General features: G+C 47.6%; 1 protein-coding gene across 1 annotated transcript in view; it reads right to left on the bottom strand.

Annotated features, from left to right (window-relative positions):
* Window positions 1-23,246, bottom strand: part of LOC109422128 (uncharacterized) — a 432,211-nt gene that overhangs the window by 217,477 nt on the left and 191,488 nt on the right. The window contains exons 5-6 of the mRNA XM_062844836.1: window positions 21,643-21,812; window positions 11,511-11,846 (exon numbers count right to left, since the gene is read on the bottom strand). Coding sequence (XP_062700820.1) covers window positions 11,511-11,846; window positions 21,643-21,812 — 506 coding nt within the window. The remainder of the gene's footprint in view (window positions 1-11,510; window positions 11,847-21,642; window positions 21,813-23,246) is intronic.

Genomic DNA, 23,246 nt, shown 5'->3' with positions numbered 1-23,246 from the left:
TTTTCACATACACCCTTTTGAAAAGTTAGTCGTGGCTCTAAATAAAAATTTGATATCGAAAAATGGCGATTTAGATGGAACTGAAAAACTGTGCAAAGTTTCAGTTCAATAGAAAATCATGAATTAAAAATTTTCCTTAATTTTGATGCTGTTGCTTGGAATCGCTCATAATCGTTTTCTCAATAAACGATATGTATTACGTACGCAAGAGAATTTTCGTCGTCTAAACCCGAAACAGTTTTGGGTTTTTGTAAACAACAAGAGAAAATAAAACGGTTTACCTGTGGAAATGTACTTGAGGGATGAAATTGCTACCACCTTGCAAGCCAAGTGCAATTTATTTGCTGTTCATTTTAGATGCGCATTCAACAACGAATCAGCTTCAGCACCACATATCCTAGCAAGGGCGTAGCCAGGGGGGGGGGCAGGGGGGGGCCGTGGCCCCCCCCTGACCGAGCAACTATATTCTTACTTAACCGAAAAACTTAGATGATCAGAGCTGTTTTTGACTAGTAAAAATAAAATTCTCCTGCATCCTCATATTTTTTTAATGTATGCAGGAATTCCTTCGGAAAATCTTGGAGGAATATCTTCGAAAATTCCTGAGGGTATTCCTTCGGAAATACCAGGAGGAAATTCTTTGGAAATTCTTGAAGGAATTCCATCCAAAATTCCTGGAGGAATCCCTTCGCAAAATCCTGGAAGAAATCCATCGGAAATTCCTGAAGGAATTCCTTCGGAAATTCCTGAAGAAATTTCTTCGGAAATTTTTGAAGGATTCCTTCGGAAATTCCTTGGGCAGTTCCTTGGGAAAATCTTGGATGAATACCTTCGGAGATTCCTGGAGGAATTCTTTCAGAAATCCATAGAGAAATTCGTGAGGAAATGCTTAGGACAAAATAATTCCAAACTTCCTGGAGGAATGATTTTGGAAATTCCTGGAGGAATTCCTTCGGAAATTGCTGGACGGATGTCATTGAAAATTCCTGGAGGAATTCCTTCGGAAAGTCCTGGAGGAATTCCTTCGGAAAGTTGTGCGGAAATTCTTGCGGGAATTCCTTCGGAAATTCCTAGCGGAATTCGTGGAGGAATTCCTTCGGAAATTCCAGGAGGAATTCCTTCGGAAATTCCTGGAGGAATTCTTTCAGAAATTGCTGGACGAATTCCTTTGGAATTCCAGGAGGAATACCTTTAGGAATTCCTGGAGGAATTCTTTCGGAAATTCCGGGAGGAATTCCTTCGCAAATTGCTGGACGAATTTCATTGGAAATTCCAGGAGGAATTCCTTCGGAAATTCCTGCAATAATTTCTTCGGCAATTACTGGAGGAATTCCTTCGGAAATTGCTGGACGAATTCTTTTGGAAATTCCTGGAGGAATTCCTTCGGAAATTCCTGCAAGAATTCCTTCAGAAATTCCTGGAGGATTTTTTTCGGAAATTCTTTTAAGATTTTTTTTTTGTAAAGTCAGTAATTCCTAGCAGAATTCGTTCGGAAAATCATGAAGGAATTGTTTCGGAAATTCCGGGAGGAATTCCTTCGGAAATTCCATTAGGAATTCCTTCAAGAAATTCCTGGAGAAATTCTTTCAGAAATTTTGGGAGGAATTCCTTCGAAAATTGCTGGACGAATTCCTTTGGAGATACCCGGAGGAATTCATTCGGAAATTCCAGGAGAAATTCCTTTAGGAATTCCTGGAGGAAGTCTTACAGAAATTCCTGAAGGAATTCCATAGGAAATTGCTGGACGGATTCCATTGGAAATTCCTGGAGTAATCCTTTCGCAAAATCCTGGAAGAATTCCTTTGGAAATTTCTGGAGAAACTCCATTGAAAATTCCTGAAGGACTTCGTTCGGAAATCACTGGAGGAATTCCATCAAAAATTCCTTGGCGAGGTCCTTCGAAAAATCTTGGATGAATACTTTCGGAAATTTCTGGAGGAATTCTTTCAGAAATTCCGGGAGGAATTCCTTCGGAAATTGCTGGACGAATTCCTTTGGAGATTCCTGGAGGAATTCATTCGGAAATTCCAGAAGGAATTGCTTCGGAAATTCTTGAAGCAATTCCTTCAAAAAATCCTGGAGGAATTCCTTAAAAAATTCCAGAAGAAATTCCTTCCAAAATTCTTGGAGGAATCCCTTCGAAAATTCCTGTAAGAATTCCTTCGGGAATTCCTGAAGGAATTCGTTCGGAAATTCCTGAAGGAATTCCTTCGGAAATTTCTGGAGGAATTCCTTTGGAAATTCCTTGGGGAGTTCCCTCGAAAAATCTTGGATGAATATCTCCGGAAATTTCTGGAGGAATTCTTTCAGAAATCTATAGAGAAATTCCTGAAAAAATCCTTGGATGAATTCCTTAGAACATTCCTCGAAAAAAAAAATCATTCTAAACTTCTTATAGGAATGCTTTTTATGATTCCTGGAAGAATTCCTTCGGAAATTACTGGACGAATTCCTTGGGAAATTTCAGGAGGAATTCCTTCGGAAATTGCTGCAATAATTTCTTCGGAAATTACTGGAAGAATTCCTTCGGAAATTCCTGGAGATTTTTTTTCGGAAAGTCTTGTTGGATTTTATTTTTGGAAATTCCAAGAGGAATTCCCTCGAAAATTCATGGAGAAATTCCTTTACAAATTCCGTTGGGAATTCCTTCAAAAATTCCTGGAGGAATTCTTTCGGAAATTCCGGGAGGAATTTCTTCGAAAATTACTGGACGAATTCGCTTGAAGATTCATGGAGGAATTCCTATGGAAATTCCTGCAGGAATTCTTTCGGAAATTCTTAGGGGAATTTCTTCGGAAATTCCTGGAGAAATCCCTCCGGAATCTCTTGGATGCATTCCTTTTAAAATTCGTGGAGCAATTATTTCGGAAAATCTTGGAGGAATTCCTTCGGAAATTCTTGGAGGAATTTCTTTAAAAATTCCCGGGGGAATTCCATTGGAAATTCCTGGAGGAATTCCTTTGGGAATTCCTTCGGAAATTCCTGGAGAAACTCTTTTGGAAATTTCTGAAGGATTTTTTTTTGAAAGTTCCAGGAAGAATTCCTTCAGAAATTCTAGGAGAAATTCTGTCGGAAATTCCTGGAGAAATTCCTTTGGAAATTTCCAAAGGAATTTCTCCATGAATTTCCGATGTAATTCCACCAGGAATTTTGCGAAGGAATTCCTTCTGGATTCTCCGAATGAATTCCTCCATGTATTTCCGAGAGAATTCCTCCAGGAATTTCCGTGGCAATTCCTCCAGGAATTTCCGAGGGAAATCCTGCAGGAACTTCCGGAGAAAATCCTCCAGGAAATTTCGGACAAATTCCTCCACAAATTTCTGGGGGAATTACTCTAGGAATTTCCGTAGGAATTCCTCCAGGAATTTCCGACGGAATTCTACCAGGAATTTGCAAGGGAATTCCACTTGGAATTTTCAATGGATTTCCTCCTTGAACTTCCGAAGGAATTCCTTCATGAATGTCCGAAGAAATCCCTCCATGAATTTTCGAAGGAATTCCTCCATGAATTGCCGAACAAATTCCTCCAGGAATTTTGCCAAGGAATTTCTAAAGGATTTTCCGAAGGAATGCCTCCATGAATTTCCGAAGGAATGCCTCCATGAATTTCCGAAGGAATTTATCCAGAAATTTTCCGACGGAATTCCTCTACGAATTTCCGAAGAAATTCCTCGAGGAATTTCCGGACGAATTCCTTCCAGAATTTCCGAAGAAATTCTTCTAGGAACTTTCAAAGGAATTCCTCTTGGAATTTTTAAAGGAAGTCCTCCTGGAATTTCCGAAGGAATTCCTCCATGAAAGTCCGAATGGATTCCTCCAGGAATTTTGCGAAGGAATTTCTAAAAAATTATCCGACGGAATCCCTCCACGAATTTCCGAAGAAATTCCTCGAGGAATTTCCGGAGGAATTCCTCCAGGAAATACCGAAGGAATTCCTCCATAAATTTCCGAAGGAATTCCTCCAGGAATTTTGCGAAGGAAATCCTAAAGCATTTTCCGAAGGAGTTTGTTCATGAATTTCCGAAGGAAATGCTCCAGAAATTTTCCGAAAGAATTCATTCACGAATTTCTGAAGAAATTCCTCCACGAATTTTCAAAGGAATTCCTCCATGAATTTCCAGATGAATTTCTTCAGAAATTTCCGGAGGAAATCCTCCAGGAATTTCCGAAGGAGATCCTCCAGGAATTTTCAAAGAAAATCCTTCTGCAATTTCCGAAGGAATTCCTCCTGGAATTTCCGAGGGAATTCCTGAAGTAATTTCCGAGGGAATTCCTGAAGTAATTTCCGGTGGAATTCCTCCAGGAATTTTCAAAGGAATTTCACCTGGAATTTTTAAAGGATTTCCTGCCGGAATTTCCGAAGGAATTCTTTCATGAATGTCCGAAGGAATTTTCGAAAGAATTTCTCCAGGAATTCCTTCACGAATTTCCGAAGGAGTACCTCCATAAATTTCAGAAGGAATTCCTCCAAGACTTTTGCGAAGGAATCGCTCAAGGATTTTCTGAAGGAATTCCTCCATGAATTTCCGAAGGAATTCCTCCAGAAATTTCAGGATGGAATTTCTCCAGGTATTTCCGAAGAAATTACTCCAGGAATTTCCGCAAAATTCTCGAAGGAATTCCTCCAAGAATTTCCGAGGGAATTCCTCCAGGATTTTCCCGAAGAATTCCTCCATGAGTTTCCGGAGGAGTTTGTCCAGGAATTTCCGTAGGAATTCCTCCAGGAATTTTCAAAGGAATTTCTCCCGGAATTTTCAAAGGATTTTCTCCTGAATTTCCGAAGGAATTCCTCTACGAATTTCCAAAGAAATCCCTCCCGGAATTTCCTAAGAAATTTCTTCTGGATTTGCCTTGAAATACCTCCAAAAATTTCGGAATGAATTCCTCCAAAAAATAGTTGACGGTTGTCCTCAAAAAATTTCTTTAGGATTTTCTCACATAATCCCCAAACGTGTTTCTGAAGGAATGTTTGAAGAAGTTTCTCAAGTTTTCGTAGGAGTTCCGCAATACATTTTTGAAGGAATTTTTTGAGGAATTTCCGAAGAAACTTCTGAAGGATCTTTCGCTGGAATTCCTTGAGGAATTTCGTAAAGATTTATAAAAAAAACGAAAAAATTCCTCAACGAACTTATCAAACAATTTCTCACGAAATTTCCGAAGGTATTCCATAAGACATTTCAGACATATGTCAAAAAAATTTCCAAACGAACTCCTATAACAATTTCCGAATTTTCCTTATCAAGGCGTTTTTAAAGGAATTCTTCAAAGAATTTCCGAATGAGTTCCTCTAGGAAATAAAAAATCACAAAAAGCATTTTTTCAGGAATTCCCGAAATATTTTTTCAAGGAAGTTTTGAAAGATTTTTATAGAAATTACTTATGGAATTTCAGAAGGGATATCTCATGAGACTTTTAGTGGATTTTTTTCAATATTTTCGAAAGAATTGCTTCAGGAATTTGGGAAGGAATTCTCACAGAAATTTCCGGATAAATTCCTCCAAGAATTTTTGAAGGTATTCCTTAAGAAATTTTCGAAAGAATTCCTCACGAAAACTGCGAAGGAGTTCCTCAAGGAATATTCTAAATCTATTTCAAAAAATTCCTCACGGAATTCCCGAAGAATCTTCTAAAGGAAATCGTAGAACAACTCTCGAGGGAATGTCTTATGGAATTTATCAAGGAGTTTTGAAATGAAGGAATTCCTCAAGAAATTTCTGAAGAATTTGTCAAGGAATTTCCGGTGGAATTCCTCAAGGATTTTCGAAATAAATTCCTGAAATTATTTTTTAATTGATTCCTTTAAAAATTTCCGAATGCATTCCTCTAGCAACTTCCACAGATATTCCTCCAGGAATATCCGAAGGAATTCCTTTAGAAACTTTCAAAGATTTTTTTCCGGTAATTCCGAAGGAATTCATTAAAGGTTTTTTTCGAAAAAATTTCTCCAAAAATTTCTTAGGGTATTCCTCAAGGATAGGAATCTTAGTTTGATTGGAATTTTTGAAAGAATTCCCGGAGAAATTTTTAAAATATTTTCTGGAGCTTCTCAAACGGATTTTTTGGTGGAATTAAGAATGATATTGGTAAAGAATTACTGGGGAAATTCTCAAAAGAATGCATGGTGAAATTCATAATAAAACTTCTGGAGGAATTAAGAAGAAATTTCTGAAGGGATTTCCAACGGAATTACTACAAGTTTTCCGAAGGTAATTTCTGCTGGAATATCTACATTAAAATAACTTGGAAAAATATTAAAGAAATTTCTGGAGAAATTGCTGGATAAATTCAAATTCATGATGGCATTTGTTAAGAAATTCCTGAAGCAATATCTTGAGGAATTCCTCAGGATTATAATCATATACGATTCTTCCATTGAATCATTCCTGTTAATCACCCATATTTCATACTTCACTTTTATTTTTTTTTGTTTTAATGATGCAGTATTTGAACTCCTTGTTACTGCAAAGTGGTTTTCAGTGTAAGGGTGCTCGCCCCCCCCTGACCGAAAAGCTGGCTACGCCCTTGTATCCTAGAAGCACTGAACGAGACACCAAGCGATGTGATAGATTTTAGCATATTTCGAATAACTGATGAACAAGTTATACTCTACGGGTCCTGATCAGATTCCATCTTGCATTTTGAAACTTCATAAAACATACGCCATCTTGAATTTAGAGCCGCCATCTTGAATATTTTGGTCGTCATTTTCGGACTCCGGACATCTTCCTCATACCAAATATACCCAAATTGCATGGTTTTTGAGCCTAAAACTCCATTAAACAGCCGCCATCTTGAATTTTAGACTGCCATCTTGGATATTCTGGTAGCCATTGTTAGGGTTCAGGCTTCTTCCTCATTCCAAATATATCCAGATTGTATGACTTCAGAGCCTAAAACTATATTAAACAGCCGCCATCTTGAATTTAGTACCGCCATCTTGAATATTAGGCTGTCACCTTGGATTTTGAGCCAAAATCATGGAATATCTGGTCTCTAATGTTGATTTCCGCAAAAAACTCGTCAACCATGCTAAAGGTTACAAAAATCGCCGCAGTTTGATGTGCCGCATGATGGGGCACGGTTCAGTTTTATATACGACCAGTTCTACCGGTGCTGGTCCGGATAACTGAAATGGCCAAATCTCCGGAACGCCTTGACCGATGCGGACCATTTTTAATAGCAAACAATGCGGTAAAATTTTGGTTCGATTCGAACTATAATCCGTAAAATCGTCTTTTTTTGCGCACAGACATACATACATACACACACATACAGACATCATCTTAATTTGTCGAACTGAGTTGATTGGTATATGTATGTGACTTGACCCTCCGAGCCTTCTATCGGAAACCCGTTTTTTAAGTGAACATATAGCCTTTCAGTACACTTTGGTGTACGAGAAAGGCAAAAAGTGTGCAACCGTGCTCATCTATCCGCTTTTGTTACTATGCAATGCTTCGTTACAACAACGGAAATTCCCTCAAGCATGGAAGTTCTCCAAAATGTTTCCGGTATTCAAGAACGGCGACAAATCTAACATCGAGAACTACCGCGGCATTACTTCATTGTGCTCAACTTCCAAGGTGTTGGAATTCATTATCAATGAGGCCCTTTTATCCAGTTGCAGAAACTATATTTCTTCGGATCAACATGGTTTCTTTCCCAAAAGATCAGTTTCGACTAACCTGGTAAGCTTCGTTTCAACCTGTCTACAAAATATGGATTCTGGATTCCAAGTAGATACTGTGTAGACCAACCTGAAGGCAGCATTCGACCGAGTTGATCACGGGATATTACTTGGAAGATTAGAGAAAATTGGAATTGGGAAAAAATCCACAGCTCAGGTGAGATTTGAACTCACGACAACGTGGTTTTCTCCAGCTAGACGCGCACAATGGGTAGTACGGTGAACATGATCCGATAAGATGTATGTGCTCATCTTTCAATCTAGTTTTCGCCCTTTTTGATTTAAATATGTCCAGTGATAGTTTTCGTTTTAATTTGTCTCAAAGGCGTTAGTATTTTTATTAGTTGGTATTAGGTATCATAATTTCTATTTTATACTACACATTTCAGTATCATAATGACCTACTTTTCCGTACCGGTTCATTATGCAACTGAAATGAGTTGCATAATGAAAAATAGTTTTATAATGAACATTATGTAACTCAAATGAGTTCTAAAATGAGGAAATCATTGCAGTAAATTTTGTATGGAACTCGTTGCAAAACTCGATTTTTTCAGCATTCTTTGTATCTATCCAACTCGGCAAGCTTCGTCTGACACGCTACATAAATAACTATATATCTTTATTATTTTTTGCAGTGTTGAACAAAAAAAACATGGGTTTCCTTGGTGAAAATTACTATATTTTGGAGTTTTGTGCCAACTACTCGGAGAGTATTGAAAATTTAAATAAAATCTGATCATATTACACAGCGCAACATTTTTTTGTCTCAAGAGCAAACTTATGTGTCTCCGAAGGATTTTGGGCCGCTGAATCCGAATCCGGGCTCAGATTTGCTCTAACACGTCACAATTTTGAGCCATACCTCAATTTATAGGGCAAAATATGCGATTTTGAGCTCTTTCGACAGCAAGCCATTAAGCAAGGAAATATTTTTTTTTAAGCAATCAAAAGGTTAATTGGTCAATTAACATCTAAATTAACGACTCATGCAAAATATTTCGTTTTACCTAATCAAATTTGATAGATTTTAGCATTTTATGTTAGTATGAAAACTTGCATGCAACTTTTGGAGAGTGACTTGTATGGGAAATATCGTACCTAACATAAATCGCTTAAAACTATCAAATTTGATTGGGTAAAACGAAATATTTTGCATGAGTCTTTAATTTAGATGTTAATTGACCAATTAATCTCTTGATTGCTTAAAAAAAATATTTCCTTGCTTAATGACTTGCTGTCAAAAAAGCCCAAAATCGCATATTTTGCCCTATAAATTGAGGTATAGCTCAAAATTGTGACGTGTTAGATCAAATCTGAGCCCGGATTCGGAGTTTGCTCTTGAGACAGACAAAAAGTAAATTTTTGTTACGCTGTGTTATTGACTTTTTTTCGATTTACATGTATTACACTTCATTCGTCAGGTTTGAGTCTTGACAGGTATTCGAACATATTATTCTCATTCTGGACATTTATTCGGAAACCACAAAACTCAATCTTAAACCTTAGTGCCCCATCAAGTAAATGAACACTCGACTTAAACTTAGGGGAGGAAGTACATCTCCAGACATCGAGACACTGACTGCTCCACTGCCGAAACTGAGATAACTTCATCGGTACTAAAAGCAAACAAAACTGTATAATGATCGCTATAACGACCAAACAAGATCATCGCTCGAGACTCATCCCGTCCGTCTCAAACGCACTCGAAGCCGTTTTTTTTTTTGTCGGCACCCACGACTCAATCAACGATCTTCATCTGCTCCAGCATGGGAAACAAAAAAAAGTTCTAACGTTAGCAGAACAGTTAAGTGCTGCCGAGTCGGCGGCGCGGCGGCGGCAGCCGCACGCGGTAAGCGTTTTTTGAAGGCCGAACCATGCGCTCAAATTCGTTGATAGCGCAGCGATGACCAGCACTAATTCCGAAGCTCGCGCGTGCAATTGCCCCAACGCACCATCAGCAGGCGTTCTGTCTGCTGTATTTGAGGTAACGGCAAGAAAAAAAAAAACAAACAGTGGAGATTGCACGCTGCCGCGTGCAGAACCAATCTCCACCGGGTAAAGTGCACCTTCCTTGGTTGATTTGCGCGCGAGAAGCGCAAGTGTGACTTCATCGATAAAATTGGAATTCTAACCGAGAAAACTGCGAGAGACCCTCGCCAGTTGACATTTGAGCATTTGATCCAAGTGTGCTGGCTGATCTTTTGCGATCGTCGTCGTCATAGTGTTTCTTTCCCTCATCACTTGTGGGATCGATCGGTGATTGCGCGCGGAGAATGGCACTAGCTTGATGTTTATGGGCGTAGGTAGAGGTCCCTTGGGGCAAATCTAAATAAGCCATTTTTTCGAGTTTTTTTTTTGGGGAAAAAGTCCGGTTGGATTTTCTAAAGCTATCTGTGGAGGAACTCTTAGAGTAATCACAGGAGGAGTTTCTGGACAAATTCTGGGATGAATTGCTATAGAGATTCCTAGAGGAATTTCTGTAGCAATACTTAAAGAAATCTCTTGACGAATTCCTGGAGGAACCCCAGGAGGACTCTCAGCAGGAACCCTAGGAGAGATTCCTTGAGGAATCTCTGGAGGAATTCCAGGAGAAATTCCTGGTGGAAACCCTGGAGGGAACCAAGTAGGAATTTCTAAGCAAATACTTGGAGAAATCCTAGGAGAAGTCCCTGGAGGAATTCATGAAGGAAATCTTTGAGGAACCCCTGGAGTAATCTCTGAAGGAATTCCTGAAGAAAATTCTGGAGAAATTCCTGGAGGAATCCATGGTGGAACCCCTGGAGGAAACTATTGAGGAATTCCTTGAGGAATCCCAGGAGCAATCCTAAGAGTAATCCTTGGATGAATTTCTGAAAAAAAATCCTGGAGGAATCACAGAAGGAACTTCGGGAGGAATCTCCGGAGGAATCCTTGGAAGAATCCCTTTAGGAGTTCTTGAAGGAATCCCTGGAAAAAATCCTGAAGGAATCCTTAGAGGAATTCCTGGAGGAATCCCAGGAAGAATTTTTGGGGAATTTTACTTCAAGTGGTATACTGCTAGTAACGCTGACTACGCCCATGAATTCAATTCCATCCCAGAAGCGTGTGCAATTCCATGGCTTGCTTGACGATTAGGAGTCCCACTACTCACTCACCCCTCACTACCCTCGTACCACTTCAGCTCGTGACGAATCGCGAAGAAGAAGAACGTGCTCGCAAGAGCTGACCCGACGACGATAGATCGATCCCCAATCAGATCTCGAATCGGATCGGATGGGAAGGCGCAGGAGGCAAGCGTGTGAAGCGGTAAAACACAGCGCACTCTACACCACCACCTCCACCGGGTATCTCTTTGAGCCAGCAGAGCCAGAGCCAGAAACAGGGGAGTTAGGGAGACCCGCCTGCTGGGATTACGTCAGCAAACCATGCCGAAAGGTGGCGGCTGCAGCGGCGTCGGCGATAGACTGATCTCCAGAGGCCGTCGTCAGTCAATGCCTACTGTCTACAGCCAGTCAGTGGTGGTGTTATGTAAAGAAAAGATTCGATGGTTCTGCTATATAACTAGGAAAGCGTGCACGAAAAATGCTAAGTTGAGGCCTGCGATTTGGGCCCGGGAGCCCCCGAATTGACTGGGATCCAGTTTCAGATCGATAATTGACCTACTTTAGGGTCAATTGAGGTTACCGAACTGCGGGTTACTGTTTTTGTGGTGAAGAATAGCAGTGGAATCATCGAGGAAGGAGTTATTACCTGCCTGCTTGAGCATTGTACTGCTTTCACCTTTCAACAAGTCATGGACTTAAGTATAAGAACAACAAGGCCAATTATTCATTGTACTCACATCATCGGTGAAATCTCCAAAGTGCTTCCGCTCTTCGTGCACCGTGCGCTCCTTGGTCTCCTCCCGGGAGACCTCCACCTCTTCCTTGATGTTCTTCAGCAGTCCATCGGGCCGGGCCACGATGGCACTGATTGTCTTTGGTTTGTTGCTGCTGCTGCTGATGCTGGTACTATCGCCGGCCAACCCTCCCCCGCCTTTCGTATCACTGACTAGGTTTTGCGAACCGCCGCCGTCGCTTGCGTCGACACCGATGGGAACCGGCTTCCCGTCGGAATCGACGACGGCCGCATTTTTGGTAACTTCTTCTTCCGTCGTTGGGTCGCCCAGAGTACGATGCTGCAAAACAGAAGGAGAGCAAAACAGAAAAAAAAGCGACCATTAGTTGGACGTTCACCTCTCGTTGCTGATTTATGTGCTTCGGACGACGATTGATTAATGAATCGGAGCGAATTCGGGTTCTGGTTTCCAATTTGCAAATTCCAGATAATGCTAAAAAAACAGCAACTTTCACGGATTATTGTAATTTATTGAGAATTCTCTGCGCCTAGTACTTACTTACTTACTTCCTTACTGACTTATATGCTTACTTACTTACTTACATACTTACTTACTTACATACTTACTTACTTACTAACCTACCTACTAAATTACTTACTAACTTACTGGCTGACTTACATATTTACTTACTTACTTATTAACTTACTTGCTCGCTTACTTACTTATTCGCTTGCTTGCTTACTTACTTACATGCTTACTTACCTACTTGCTTACTTACTTACTTAATTACTTACCTACTTACTTACTTACTTACTAACTTACTACCTTACTTACATACCTACTTACTTAGTTACTTACTTACTAACTTACTTACTAACTTTCTTACTTACTTACTTACTTACTTACTTACTTACCTACTTACCTACTTACTTACTTACTTACTTACTTACTTACTTACTTACTTACTTACTTACTTACTTACTTACTTACTAACATATTTACTGACTTACACCCTGGAGGATTCCAGGGGTTTCTTGGAGGATTCCAGGGAGAATCCCAGGAGTATTCCTGGTGGAATCCTTGAATGATTCCTGGTGGAATCCTTGAATGATTCCTGGTGAAATCTTTGGAGAAGTTCCTGGAAGAATCCTTGGAAGAATTCCTGGAGGAATCCTTGGAAGAATTCCTGAAGGAATCCCGGAGGAATCCCAGAGGAATTCCTGGAGGAATCCCTGGGAGACATTCCCGGGGGAATCCCTGGGAGACATTCCCGGGGGAATCCCTGGGAGACATTCCCGGGGGAATCCCTGGGAGACATTCCCGGGGGAATCCCTGGGAGACATTCCCGGGGGAATCCCTGGGAGACATTCCCGGGGGAATCCCTGGGAGACATTCCCGGGGGAATCCCTGGGAGACATTCCCGGGGGAATCCCTGGGAGACATTCCCGGGGGAATCCCTGGGAGACATTCCCGGGGGAATCCCTGGGAGACATTCCCGGGGGAATCCCTGGGAGACATTCCCGGGGGAATCCCTGGGAGACATTCCCGGGGGAATCCCTGGGAGACATTCCCGGGGGAATCCCTGGGAGACATTCCCGGGGGAATCCCTGGGAGACATTCCCGGGGGAATCCCTGGGAGACATTCCCGGGGGAATCCCTGGGAGACATTCCCGGGGGAATCCCTGGGAGACATTCCCGGGGGAATCCCTGGGAGACATTCCCGGGGGAATCCCTGGGAGACATTCCCGGGGGAATCCCTGGGAGACATTCCCGGGGGAATCCCTGGGAGACATTCCCGGGGGAATCCCTGGGAGACATTCCCGGGGGAATCCCTGGGAGACATTCCCGGGGGAATCCCTGGGAGACATTCCCGGAGGAATCCCTGGGAGACATTCCCGGAGGAATCCCTGGGAGACATTCCCGGGGGAATCCCTGGGAGACATTCCCGGGGGAATCCCTGGGAGACATTCCCGGGGGAATCCCTGGGAGACATTCCCGGGGGAATCCCTGGGAGACATTCCCGGGGGAATCCCTGGGAGACATTCCCGGGGGAATCCCTGGGAGACATTCCCGGGGGAATCCCTGGGAGACATTCCCGGGGGAATCCCTGGGAGACATTCCCGGGGGAATCCCTGGGAGACATTCCCGGGGGAATCCCTGGGAGACATTCCCGGGGGAATCCCTGGGAGACATTCCCGGGGGAATCCCTGGGAGACATTCCCGGGGGAATCCCTGGGAGACATTCCCGGGGGAATCCCTGGGAGACATTCCCGGGGGAATCCCTGGGAGACATTCCCGGGGGAATCCCTGGGAGACATTCCCGGGGGAATCCCTGGGAGACATTCCCGGGGGAATCCCTGGGAGACATTCCCGGGGGAATCCCTGGGAGACATTCCCGGGGGAATCCCTGGGAGACATTCCCGGGGGAATCCCTGGGAGACATTCCCGGGGGAATCCCTGGGAGACATTCCCGGGGGAATCCCTGGGAGACATTCCCGGGGGAATCCCTGGGAGACATTCCCGGGGGAATCCCTGGGAGACATTCCCGGGGGAATCCCTGGGAGACATTCCCGGGGGAATCCCTGGGAGACATTCCCGGGGGAATCCCTGGGAGACATTCCCGGGGGAATCCCTGGGAGACATTCCCGGGGGAATCCCTGGGAGACATTCCCGGGGGAATCCCTGGGAGACATTCCCGGGGGAATCCCTGGGAGACATTCCCGGGGGAATCCCTGGGAGACATTCCCGGGGGAATCCCTGGGAGACATTCCCGGGGGAATCCCTGGGAGACATTCCCGGGGGAATCCCTGGGAGACATTCCCGGGGGAATCCCTGGGAGACATTCCCGGGGGAATCCCTGGGAGACATTCCCGGGGGAATCCCTGGGAGACATTCCCGGGGGAATCCCTGGGAGACATTCCCGGGGGAATCCCTGGGAGACATTCCCGGGGGAATCCCTGGGAGACATTCCCGGGGGAATCCCTGGGAGACATTCCCGGGGGAATCCCTGGGAGACATTCCCGGGGGAATCCCTGGGAGACATTCCCGGGGGAATCCCTGGGAGACATTCCCGGGGGAATCCCTGGGAGACATTCCCGGGGGAATCCCTGGGAGACATTCCCGGGGGAATCCCTGGGAGACATTCCCGGGGGAATCCCTGGGAGACATTCCCGGAGGAATCCCTGGGAGACATTCCCGGAGGAATCCCTGGGAGACATTCCCGGAGGAATCCCTGGGAGACATTCCCGGAGGAATCCCTGGGAGACATTCCCGGAGGAATCCCTGGGAGACATTCCCGGAGGAATCCCTGGGAGACATTCCCGGAGGAATCCCTGGGAGACATTCCCGGAGGAATCCCTGGGAGACATTCCCGGAGGAATCCCTGGAGGATTCCAGGGGGAATCCCTGGAGGATTCCAGGGGGAATCCCTGGAGGATTCCAGGGGGAATCCCTGGAGGATTCCAAGGGGAATCCCTGAAGGATTCCAGGGGGAATCCCTGGAGGATTCCAGGGGGAATCCCTGGAGGATTCCAGGGGGAATCCCTGGAGGATTCCAGGGGGAATCCCTGGAGGATTCCAGGGGGAATCCCTGGAGGATTCCAGGGGGAATCCCTGGAGGATTCCGGGGGGAATCCCTGGAGGATTCCAGGAGGAATCCCTGGAGGATTCCGGGAGGAATCCCTGGAGGATTCCTGGGGGAATCCCTGGAGGATTCCTGGGGGAATCCCTGGAGGATTCCGGGGGGAATCCCTGGAGGATTCCGGGGGGAATCCCTGGAGGATTCCGGGGGGAATCCCTGGAGGATTCCGGGGGGAATCCCTGGAGGATTCCGGGGGGAATCCCTGGAGGATTCCGGGGGGAATCCCTGGAGGATTCCGGGGGGAATCCCTGGAGGATTCCGGGGGGAATCCCTGGAGGATTCCGGGGGGAATCCCTGGAGGATTCCGGGGGGAATCCCTGGAGGATTCCGGGGGGAATCCCTGGAGGATTCCGGGGGGAATCCCTGGAGGATTCCGGGGGGAATCCCTGGAGGATTCCGGGGGGAATCCCTGGAGGATTCCGGGGGGAATCCCTGGAGGATTCCGGGGGGAATCCCTGGAGGATTCCGGGGGGAATCCCTGGAGGATTCCGGGGGGAATCCCTGGAGGATTCCGGGGGGAATCCCTGGAGGATTCCGGGGGGAATCCCTGGAGGATTCCGGGGGGAATCCCTGGAGGATTCCGGGGGGAATCCCTGGAGGATTCCGGGGGGAATCCCTGGAGGATTCCGGGGGGAATCCCTGGAGGATTCCGGGGGGAATCCCTGGAGGATTCCGGGGGGAATCCCTGGAGGATTCCGGGGGGAATCCCTGGAGGATTCCGGGGGGAATCCCTGGAGGATTCCGGGGGGAATCCCTGGAGGATTCCGGGGGGAATCCCTGGAGGATTCCGGGGGGAATCCCTGGAGGATTCCGGGGGGAATCCCTGGAGGATTCCGGGGGGAATCCCTGGAGGATTCCGGGGGGAATCCCTGGAGGATTCCGGGGGGAATCCCTGGAGGATTCCGGGGGGAATCCCTGGAGGATTCCGGGGGGAATCCCTGGAGGATTCCGGGGGGAATCCCTGGAGGATTCCGGGGGGAATCCCTGGAGGATTCCGGGGGGAATCCCTGGAGGATTCCGGGGGGAATCCCTGGAGGATTCCGGGGGGAATCCCTGGAGGATTCCGGGGGGAATCCCTGGAGGATTCCGGGGGGAATCCCTGGAGGATTCCGGGGGGAATCCCTGGAGGATTCCGGGGGGAATCCCTGGAGGATTCCGGGGGGAATCCCTGGAGGATTCCGGGGGGAATCCCTGGAGGATTCCGGGGGGAATCCCTGGAGGATTCCGGGGGGAATCCCTGGAGGATTCCGGGGGGAATCCCTGGAGGATTCCGGGGGGAATCCCTGGAGGATTCCGGGGGGAATCCCTGGAGGATTCCGGGGGGAATCCCTGGAGGATTCCGGGGGGAATCCCTGGAGGATTCCGGGGGGAATCCCTGGAGGATTCCGGGGGGAATCCCTGGAGGATTCCGGGGGGAATCCCTGGAGGATTCCGGGGGGAATCCCTGGAGGATTCCGGGGGGAATCCCTGGAGGATTCCGGGGGGAATCCCTGGAGGATTCCGGGGGGAATCCCTGGAGGATTCCGGGGGGAATCCCTGGAGGATTCCGGGGGGAATCCCTGGAGGATTCCGGGGGGAATCCCTGGAGGATTCCGGGGGGAATCCCTGGAGGATTCCGGGGGGAATCCCTGGAGGATTCCGGGGGGAATCCCTGGAGGATTCCGGGGGGAATCCCTGGAGGATTCCGGGGGGAATCCCTGGAGGATTCCGGGGGGAATCCCTGGAGGATTCCGGGGGGAATCCCTGGAGGATTCCGGGGGGAATCCCTGGAGGATTCCGGGGGGAATCCCTGGAGGATTCCGGGGGGAATCCCTGGAGGATTCCGGGGGGAATCCCTGGAGGATTCCGGGGGGAATCCCTGGAGGATTCCGGGGGGAATCCCTGGAGGATTCCGGGGGGAATCCCTGGAGGATTCCGGGGGGAATCCCTGGAGGATTCCGGGGGGAATCCCTGGAGGATTCCGGGGGGAATCCCTGGAGGATTCCGGGGGGAATCCCTGGAGGATTCCGGGGGGAATCCCTGGAGGATTCCGGGGGGAATCCCTGGAGGATTCCGGGGGGAATCCCTGGAGGATTCCGGGGGGAATCCCTGGAGGATTCCGGGGGGAATCCCTGGAGGATTCCGGGGGGAATCCCTGGAGGATTCCGGGGGGAATCCCTGGAGGATTCCGGGGGGAATCCCTGGAGGATTCCGGGGGGAATCCCTGGAGGATTCCGGGGGGAATCCCTGGAGGATTCCGGGGGGAATCCCTGGAGGATTCCGGGGGGAATCCCTGGAGGATTCCGGGGGGAATCCCTGGAGGATTCCGGGGGGAATCCCTGGAGGATTCCGGGGGGAATCCCTGGAGGATTCCGGGGGGAATCCCTGGAGGATTCCGGGGGGAATCCCTGGAGGATTCCGGGGGGAATCCCTGGAGGATTCCGGGGGGAATCCCTGGAGGATTCCGGGGGGAATCCCTGGAGGATTCCGGGGGGAATCCCTGGAGGATTCCGGGGGGAATCCCTGGAGGATTCCGGGGGGAATCCCTGGAGGATTCCGGGGGGAATCCCTGGAGGATTCCGGGGGGAATCCCTGGAGGATTCCGGGGGGAATCCCTGGAGGATTCCGGGGGGAATCCCTGGAGGATTCCGGGGGGAATCCCTGGAGGATTCCGGGGGGAATCCCTGGAGGATTCCGGGGGGAATCCCTGGAGGATTCCGGGGGGAATCCCTGGAGGATTCCGGGGGGAATCCCTGGAGGATTCCGGGGGGAATCCCTGGAGGATTCCGGGGGGAATCCCTGGAGGATTCCGGGGGGAATCCCTGGAGGATTCCGGGGGGAATCCCTGGAGGATTCCGGGGGGAATCCCTGGAGGATTCCGGGGGGAATCCCTGGAGGATTCCGGGGGGAATCCCTGGAGGATTCCGGGGGGAATCCCTGGAGGATTCCGGGGGGAATCCCTGGAGGATTCCGGGGGGAATCCCTGGAGGATTCCGGGGGGAATCCCTGGAGGATTCCGGGGGGAATCCCTGGAGGATTCCGGGGGGAATCCCTGGAGGATTCCGGGGGGAACCCCTGGAGGATTCCGGGGGGAATCCCTGGAGGATTCCGGGGGGAATCCCTGGAGGATTCCGGGGGGAATCCCTGGAGGATTCCGGGGGGAATCCCTGGAGAATTCCGGGGGGAATCCCTGGAGGATTCCGGGGGGAATCCCTGGAGGATTCCGGGGGGAATCCCTGGAGGATTCCTGGGGGAATCCCTGGAGGATTCCTGGGGGAATCCCTGGAGGATTTCGGGAAGAACCCCTGGAGGATTTCGGAAGGAATCCCTGGAGAATTTTGGGAGGAATCTCAGGAGAATTTTGGGAGGAATCTCAGGAGGATTCCAGGAGGAATCCCAGGAGGATTCCAGGAGGAATCCCAGGAGGATCCCAGGAGGAATCCCAGGAGGATTCCAGGAGGAATCCCAGGAGGATTCCAGGAGGAATCCCAGGAGGATTCCAGGAGGAATCCCAGGAGGATTCCAGGAGGAATCCCAGGAGGATTCCAGGAGGAATCCCAGGAGGATTCCAGGAGGAATCCCAGGAGGATTCCAGGAGGAATCCCAGGAGGATTCCAGGAGGAATCCCAGGAGGATTCCAGGAGGAATCCCAGGAGGATTCCAGGAGGAATCCCAGGAGGATTCCAGGAGGAATCCCAGGAGGATTCCAGGAGGAATCCCAGGAGGATTCCAGGAGGAATCCCAGGAGGATTCCAGGAGGAATCCCAGGAGGATTCCAGGAGGAATCCCAGGAGGATTCCAGGAGGAATCCCAGGAGGATTCCAGGAGGAATCCCAGGAGGATTCCAGGAGGAATCCCAGGAGGATTCCAGGAGGAATCCCAGGAGGATTCCAGGAGGAATCCCAGGAGGATTCCAGGAGGAATCCCAGGAGGATTCCAGGAGGAATCCCAGGAGGATTCCAGGAGGAATCCCAGGAGGATTCCAGGAGGAATCCCAGGAGGATTCCAGGAGGAATCCCAGGAGGATTCCAGGAGGAATCCCAGGAGGATTCCAGGAGGAATCCTAGGAGGATTCCAGGAGGAATCCCAGGAGGATTCCAGGAGGAATCCTAGGAGGATTCCAGGAGGAATCCTAGGAGGATTCCAGGAGGAATCCTAGGAGGATTCCAGGAGGAATCCGAGGAGGATTCCAGGAGGAATCCGAGGAGGATTCCAGGAGGAATCCGAGGAGGATTCCAGGAGGAATCCGAGGAGGATTCCAGGAGGAATCCTAGGAGGATTCCAGGAGGAATCCTAGGAGGATTCCAGGAGGAATCCTAGGAGGATTCCAGGAGGAATCCTAGGAGGATTCCAGGAGGAATTCTAGGAGGATTCCAGGAGGAATTCTAGGAGGATTCCAGGAGGAATTCTAGGAGGATTCCAGGAGGAATCCTAGGAGGATTCCAGGAGGAATCCTAGGAGGATTCCAGGAGGAATCCTAGGAGGATTTCAGGAGGAATCCTAGGAGGATTCCAGGAGGAATCCTAGGAGGATTCCAGGAGGAATCCTAGGAGGATTCCAGGAGGAATCCTAGGAGGATTCCAGGAGGAATCCTAGAGGAATCCTAGGAGGATTCCAGGAGGAATCCTAGGAGGATTCCAGGAGGAATCCTAGGAGGATTCCAGGAGGAATCCTAGGAGGATTCCAGGAGGAATCCTAGGAGGATTCCAGGAGGAATCCTAGGAGGATTCCAGGAGGAATCCTAGGAGGATTCCAGGAGGAATCCTAGGAGGATTCCAGGAGGAATCCTAGGAGGATTCCAGGAGGAATCCTAGGAGGATTCCAGGAGGAATCCTAGGAGGATTCCAGGAGGAATCCTAGGAGGATTCCAGGAGGAATCCTAGGAGGATTCCAGGAGGAATCCTAGGAGGATTCCAGGAGAATTCCTAGGAGGATTCCAGGAGGAATCCTAGGAGGATTCCAGGAGGAATCCTAGGAGGATTCCAGGAGGAATCCTAGGAGGATTCCAGGAGGAATCCTTGGAGGATTCCAGGAGGAATCTTAGGAGGATTCCAGGAGGAATCTTAGGAGGATTCCAGGAGGAATCCCAGGAGGATTCCAGGAGCAATCCCAGGAGGATTCCAGGAGGAATCCTAGGAGGATTTCAGGAGGAATCCTAGGAGGATTCCAGGAGGAATCCTAGGAGGATTCCAGGAGGAATCCTAGAGGAATCCTAGGAGGATTCCAGGAGGAATCCTAGGAGGATTCCAGGAGGAACCCTAGGAGGATTCCAGGAGGAATCCTAGGAGGATTCCAGGAGGGTTCCTAGGAGGATTCCAGGAGGGATCCTAGGAGGATTCCAGGAGGGTTCCCAGGACGATTCCATGAGGAATCCTAGGACGATTCCATGAGGAATCTTAGGACGATTCCATGAGGAATCCCTGGAGGATTCCGGGGGGAATCCCTGGAGGATTCCGGGGGAATCCCTGAAAGATTCCGGGGGGAATCCCTGGAAGATTCCGGGGGAATCCCTGGAGGATTCCGAGGGGAATCCCTAAGGAATCCGTGGAGGATTCCTGCAGAATAGAATTTTAAAGGACCCTAGAAGAGGATCTTGGAGAATCCTAGAAGAAGGTCCGTAGTGTTTAAAAGATTGGGTTGCAGAAGATCTTTTGCAGAGGAGGAGGTTTGAAGAGGATTCCAATGGAGAATCTTAGAGGCTCCAAGCAAAGGATTTCAAAGAATCTCAAAGGAGTATCACAGATGGCCTCAGAGAAAGATCACAAATAAGGATTACATTGGATGCCATGGAATTCAAAAGGAGGATCAAAAATGATCCCAGATTGAAATCCTCAGAGAATGATCCCAGACGATCACAGAGAAGGATCTTAGAGGGTGGTTCCCAGCGGAAGGCTGTTAGAAGGGGATCTCAGAGGATTCCAAAGAAGCATCTCAAATGACGATCCCAGTGAGAATTCCAGAAGATCTTTTAGGATCTCAAGGAAGGTCCACAGACGATTTCACACGATGATCCCAAAGGATCCTTAGGGAGGTTCTCAGAAGATCCCAGGAGAGGATTTTAAAGGATATGAATATCATCAGAGGATGCGAGAAAGGGGATTCCCAGAAGATTCTAACAGATCCCATAAAGGAATGTCAGACGAAAACCCCGAAAAAGGATCCTAGGGGTGAATCTCAGAAGACCCCAGAGGAGGATATCAAAGAACTCCAGAAGAGAAATTCATTGGATCTCAGATGACCCCAGCAGACAATCCCACAGGATGCAGGAAATCCCAGAAAATTCTCAGAGGAAAACCCCTGGCGAGGGTTCCGGATGTTGATTCTAGAATATTGTAATGGATGGTTTTAGAGGATTTCAGTAGACATCAAAAGATCTCAGAAGAGTATCCGAGATATCACAAAGAAGGATCCTAAAAGATGAGGCTCCTAGACAATGCTCCCACAAAGTCCTAGATAATCACAGAAATCCAACAGGGCCCAGAAGATCCTGAAAGCCTTGTTTCAGCTGGTCCTTACCTCAGTTTGCACCGTTTCCTGCCGGTCGGTGTCCTCGGTGGTGTTGGTGGACACGATCGGGCCGGAGTCCTCGATAACTTTGCCATCCTCGAACTTGAGCTGCCGCTGGACGCGCGTCTCGATCTGCCGGGTGGTGATCAGTTCGGTTTTGCGCTTCTTGATGATCTCCTCTGTGGGGTAGAAAGTGGGAAAGAGAAGAAAAGAAATTGGTTTTTACTGATGGTATGTATATGTAATAGATATTAGAAGTTTCAGATCATTGAAGAGAACAACAGTTGCTCAACAGAAAACTTCAAAACTAATCAAATTGTCCAAGTAGAGACGAACCAGCCAAGGGCTGAAAGTCTCTTTAATAAAGACAAATCAATCAATCAATCAATCAATCAAATTGTCCATAAATCAATCCCTTTCTTGCTTGCACCTTTCCAAAAACACACCTTTAGTTGATGCGACAATTTATTTTGTCGCATGCAACACTTTTGCTGTTGCACGCGATGCTAAAAGCGCCTAAATATAGACTATGGTACAATCGTATAAAATTCACTTTTGTCGCGAGACATGTGAGTGAGAGACTTACTCTCTAGCATAAGCGACGAAACCTGTTGCTTTGAAACAGCTCATTGCTCGCAAGTCATTGACTGATCACTCCAAGTCTTCGAGTTTGATTGAATCTGTGACGTGACAACAAAAAAAAACTGCTCGAAAGGTTATCACAACATGTATCGCATCGGCTTTGTCCGTACAAGCGTGACATTCGGCGGAGTTACAGTTCAAGGGTTCCAGAGAGCAAAAAACTTTGCGCTCTTTTGAAGTTCAATTCACTCTCTAATGGTCGATCGATCGATCGTTGTATTTGCTGTGAGATGCACGCATGTGCTGATCGCGTCAAGTCCGGGGCGTCAAGTGCAGTGCTACAAGCGTGAAGCGGTTGTCGATTGTCGATTGTCAGAGAGCCTGCTCACCGCTACAACAGTTGACCACCATTCAACTTCACTTATAGATTGTTATGATAAGCTTAACCTGTATCTACGGTGTTCTTCCACGCAACGCACCGTAGCACACAGCATGAAAATAATGAGAGAACTGCGTCCTTCGGACGTTTGATATGCATGCAATCCATCACATCACGCTTTGCGCTAAGCGACATATGAATGTAGTGTAGGGGAACTGCGGGCATAACGCCCCCCGGGGGCAAAACGCCTTCACGCGATTTCATCATATTGTAGAGGTTTTCGTTAGATGCAAGCAAACTAGAACTAAAACTGAGCAGGTTAAACCCATGAACGACTGCTATTGTCGAAAGAAAAGCTGGGAAAACGATGATTTTCCACTTTTGGAAAGATTCCCTAATTTGCTGCGCACAGAAATTAAGACATTGCGCGCTGATTATATGGAATCATCCCATTAAACTACCACGCGCCTCCTACTCCTTCATTTGCTGCTGGGAAGAGTTCGATGGAGCCCCTTGGTATTTCACAACAAGTCAAAGCGGAAAATGCCAGCGGGCGTTTTGCCTCACCCAAAAAGGCGTTTTGCCTCCTGCAGTTTTCCGATACCTAAAAAGTAACACTTTTTTGAATTGTGAATTTGAATGGGAAATTTTG

This window comes from Aedes albopictus, chromosome 1 (genome assembly GCF_035046485.1).
Source record: "Aedes albopictus strain Foshan chromosome 1, AalbF5, whole genome shotgun sequence".
Lineage (NCBI taxonomy): Eukaryota > Metazoa > Arthropoda > Insecta > Diptera > Culicidae > Aedes > Aedes albopictus.
This window is presented reverse-complemented; position numbering and strand designations above follow the sequence as displayed.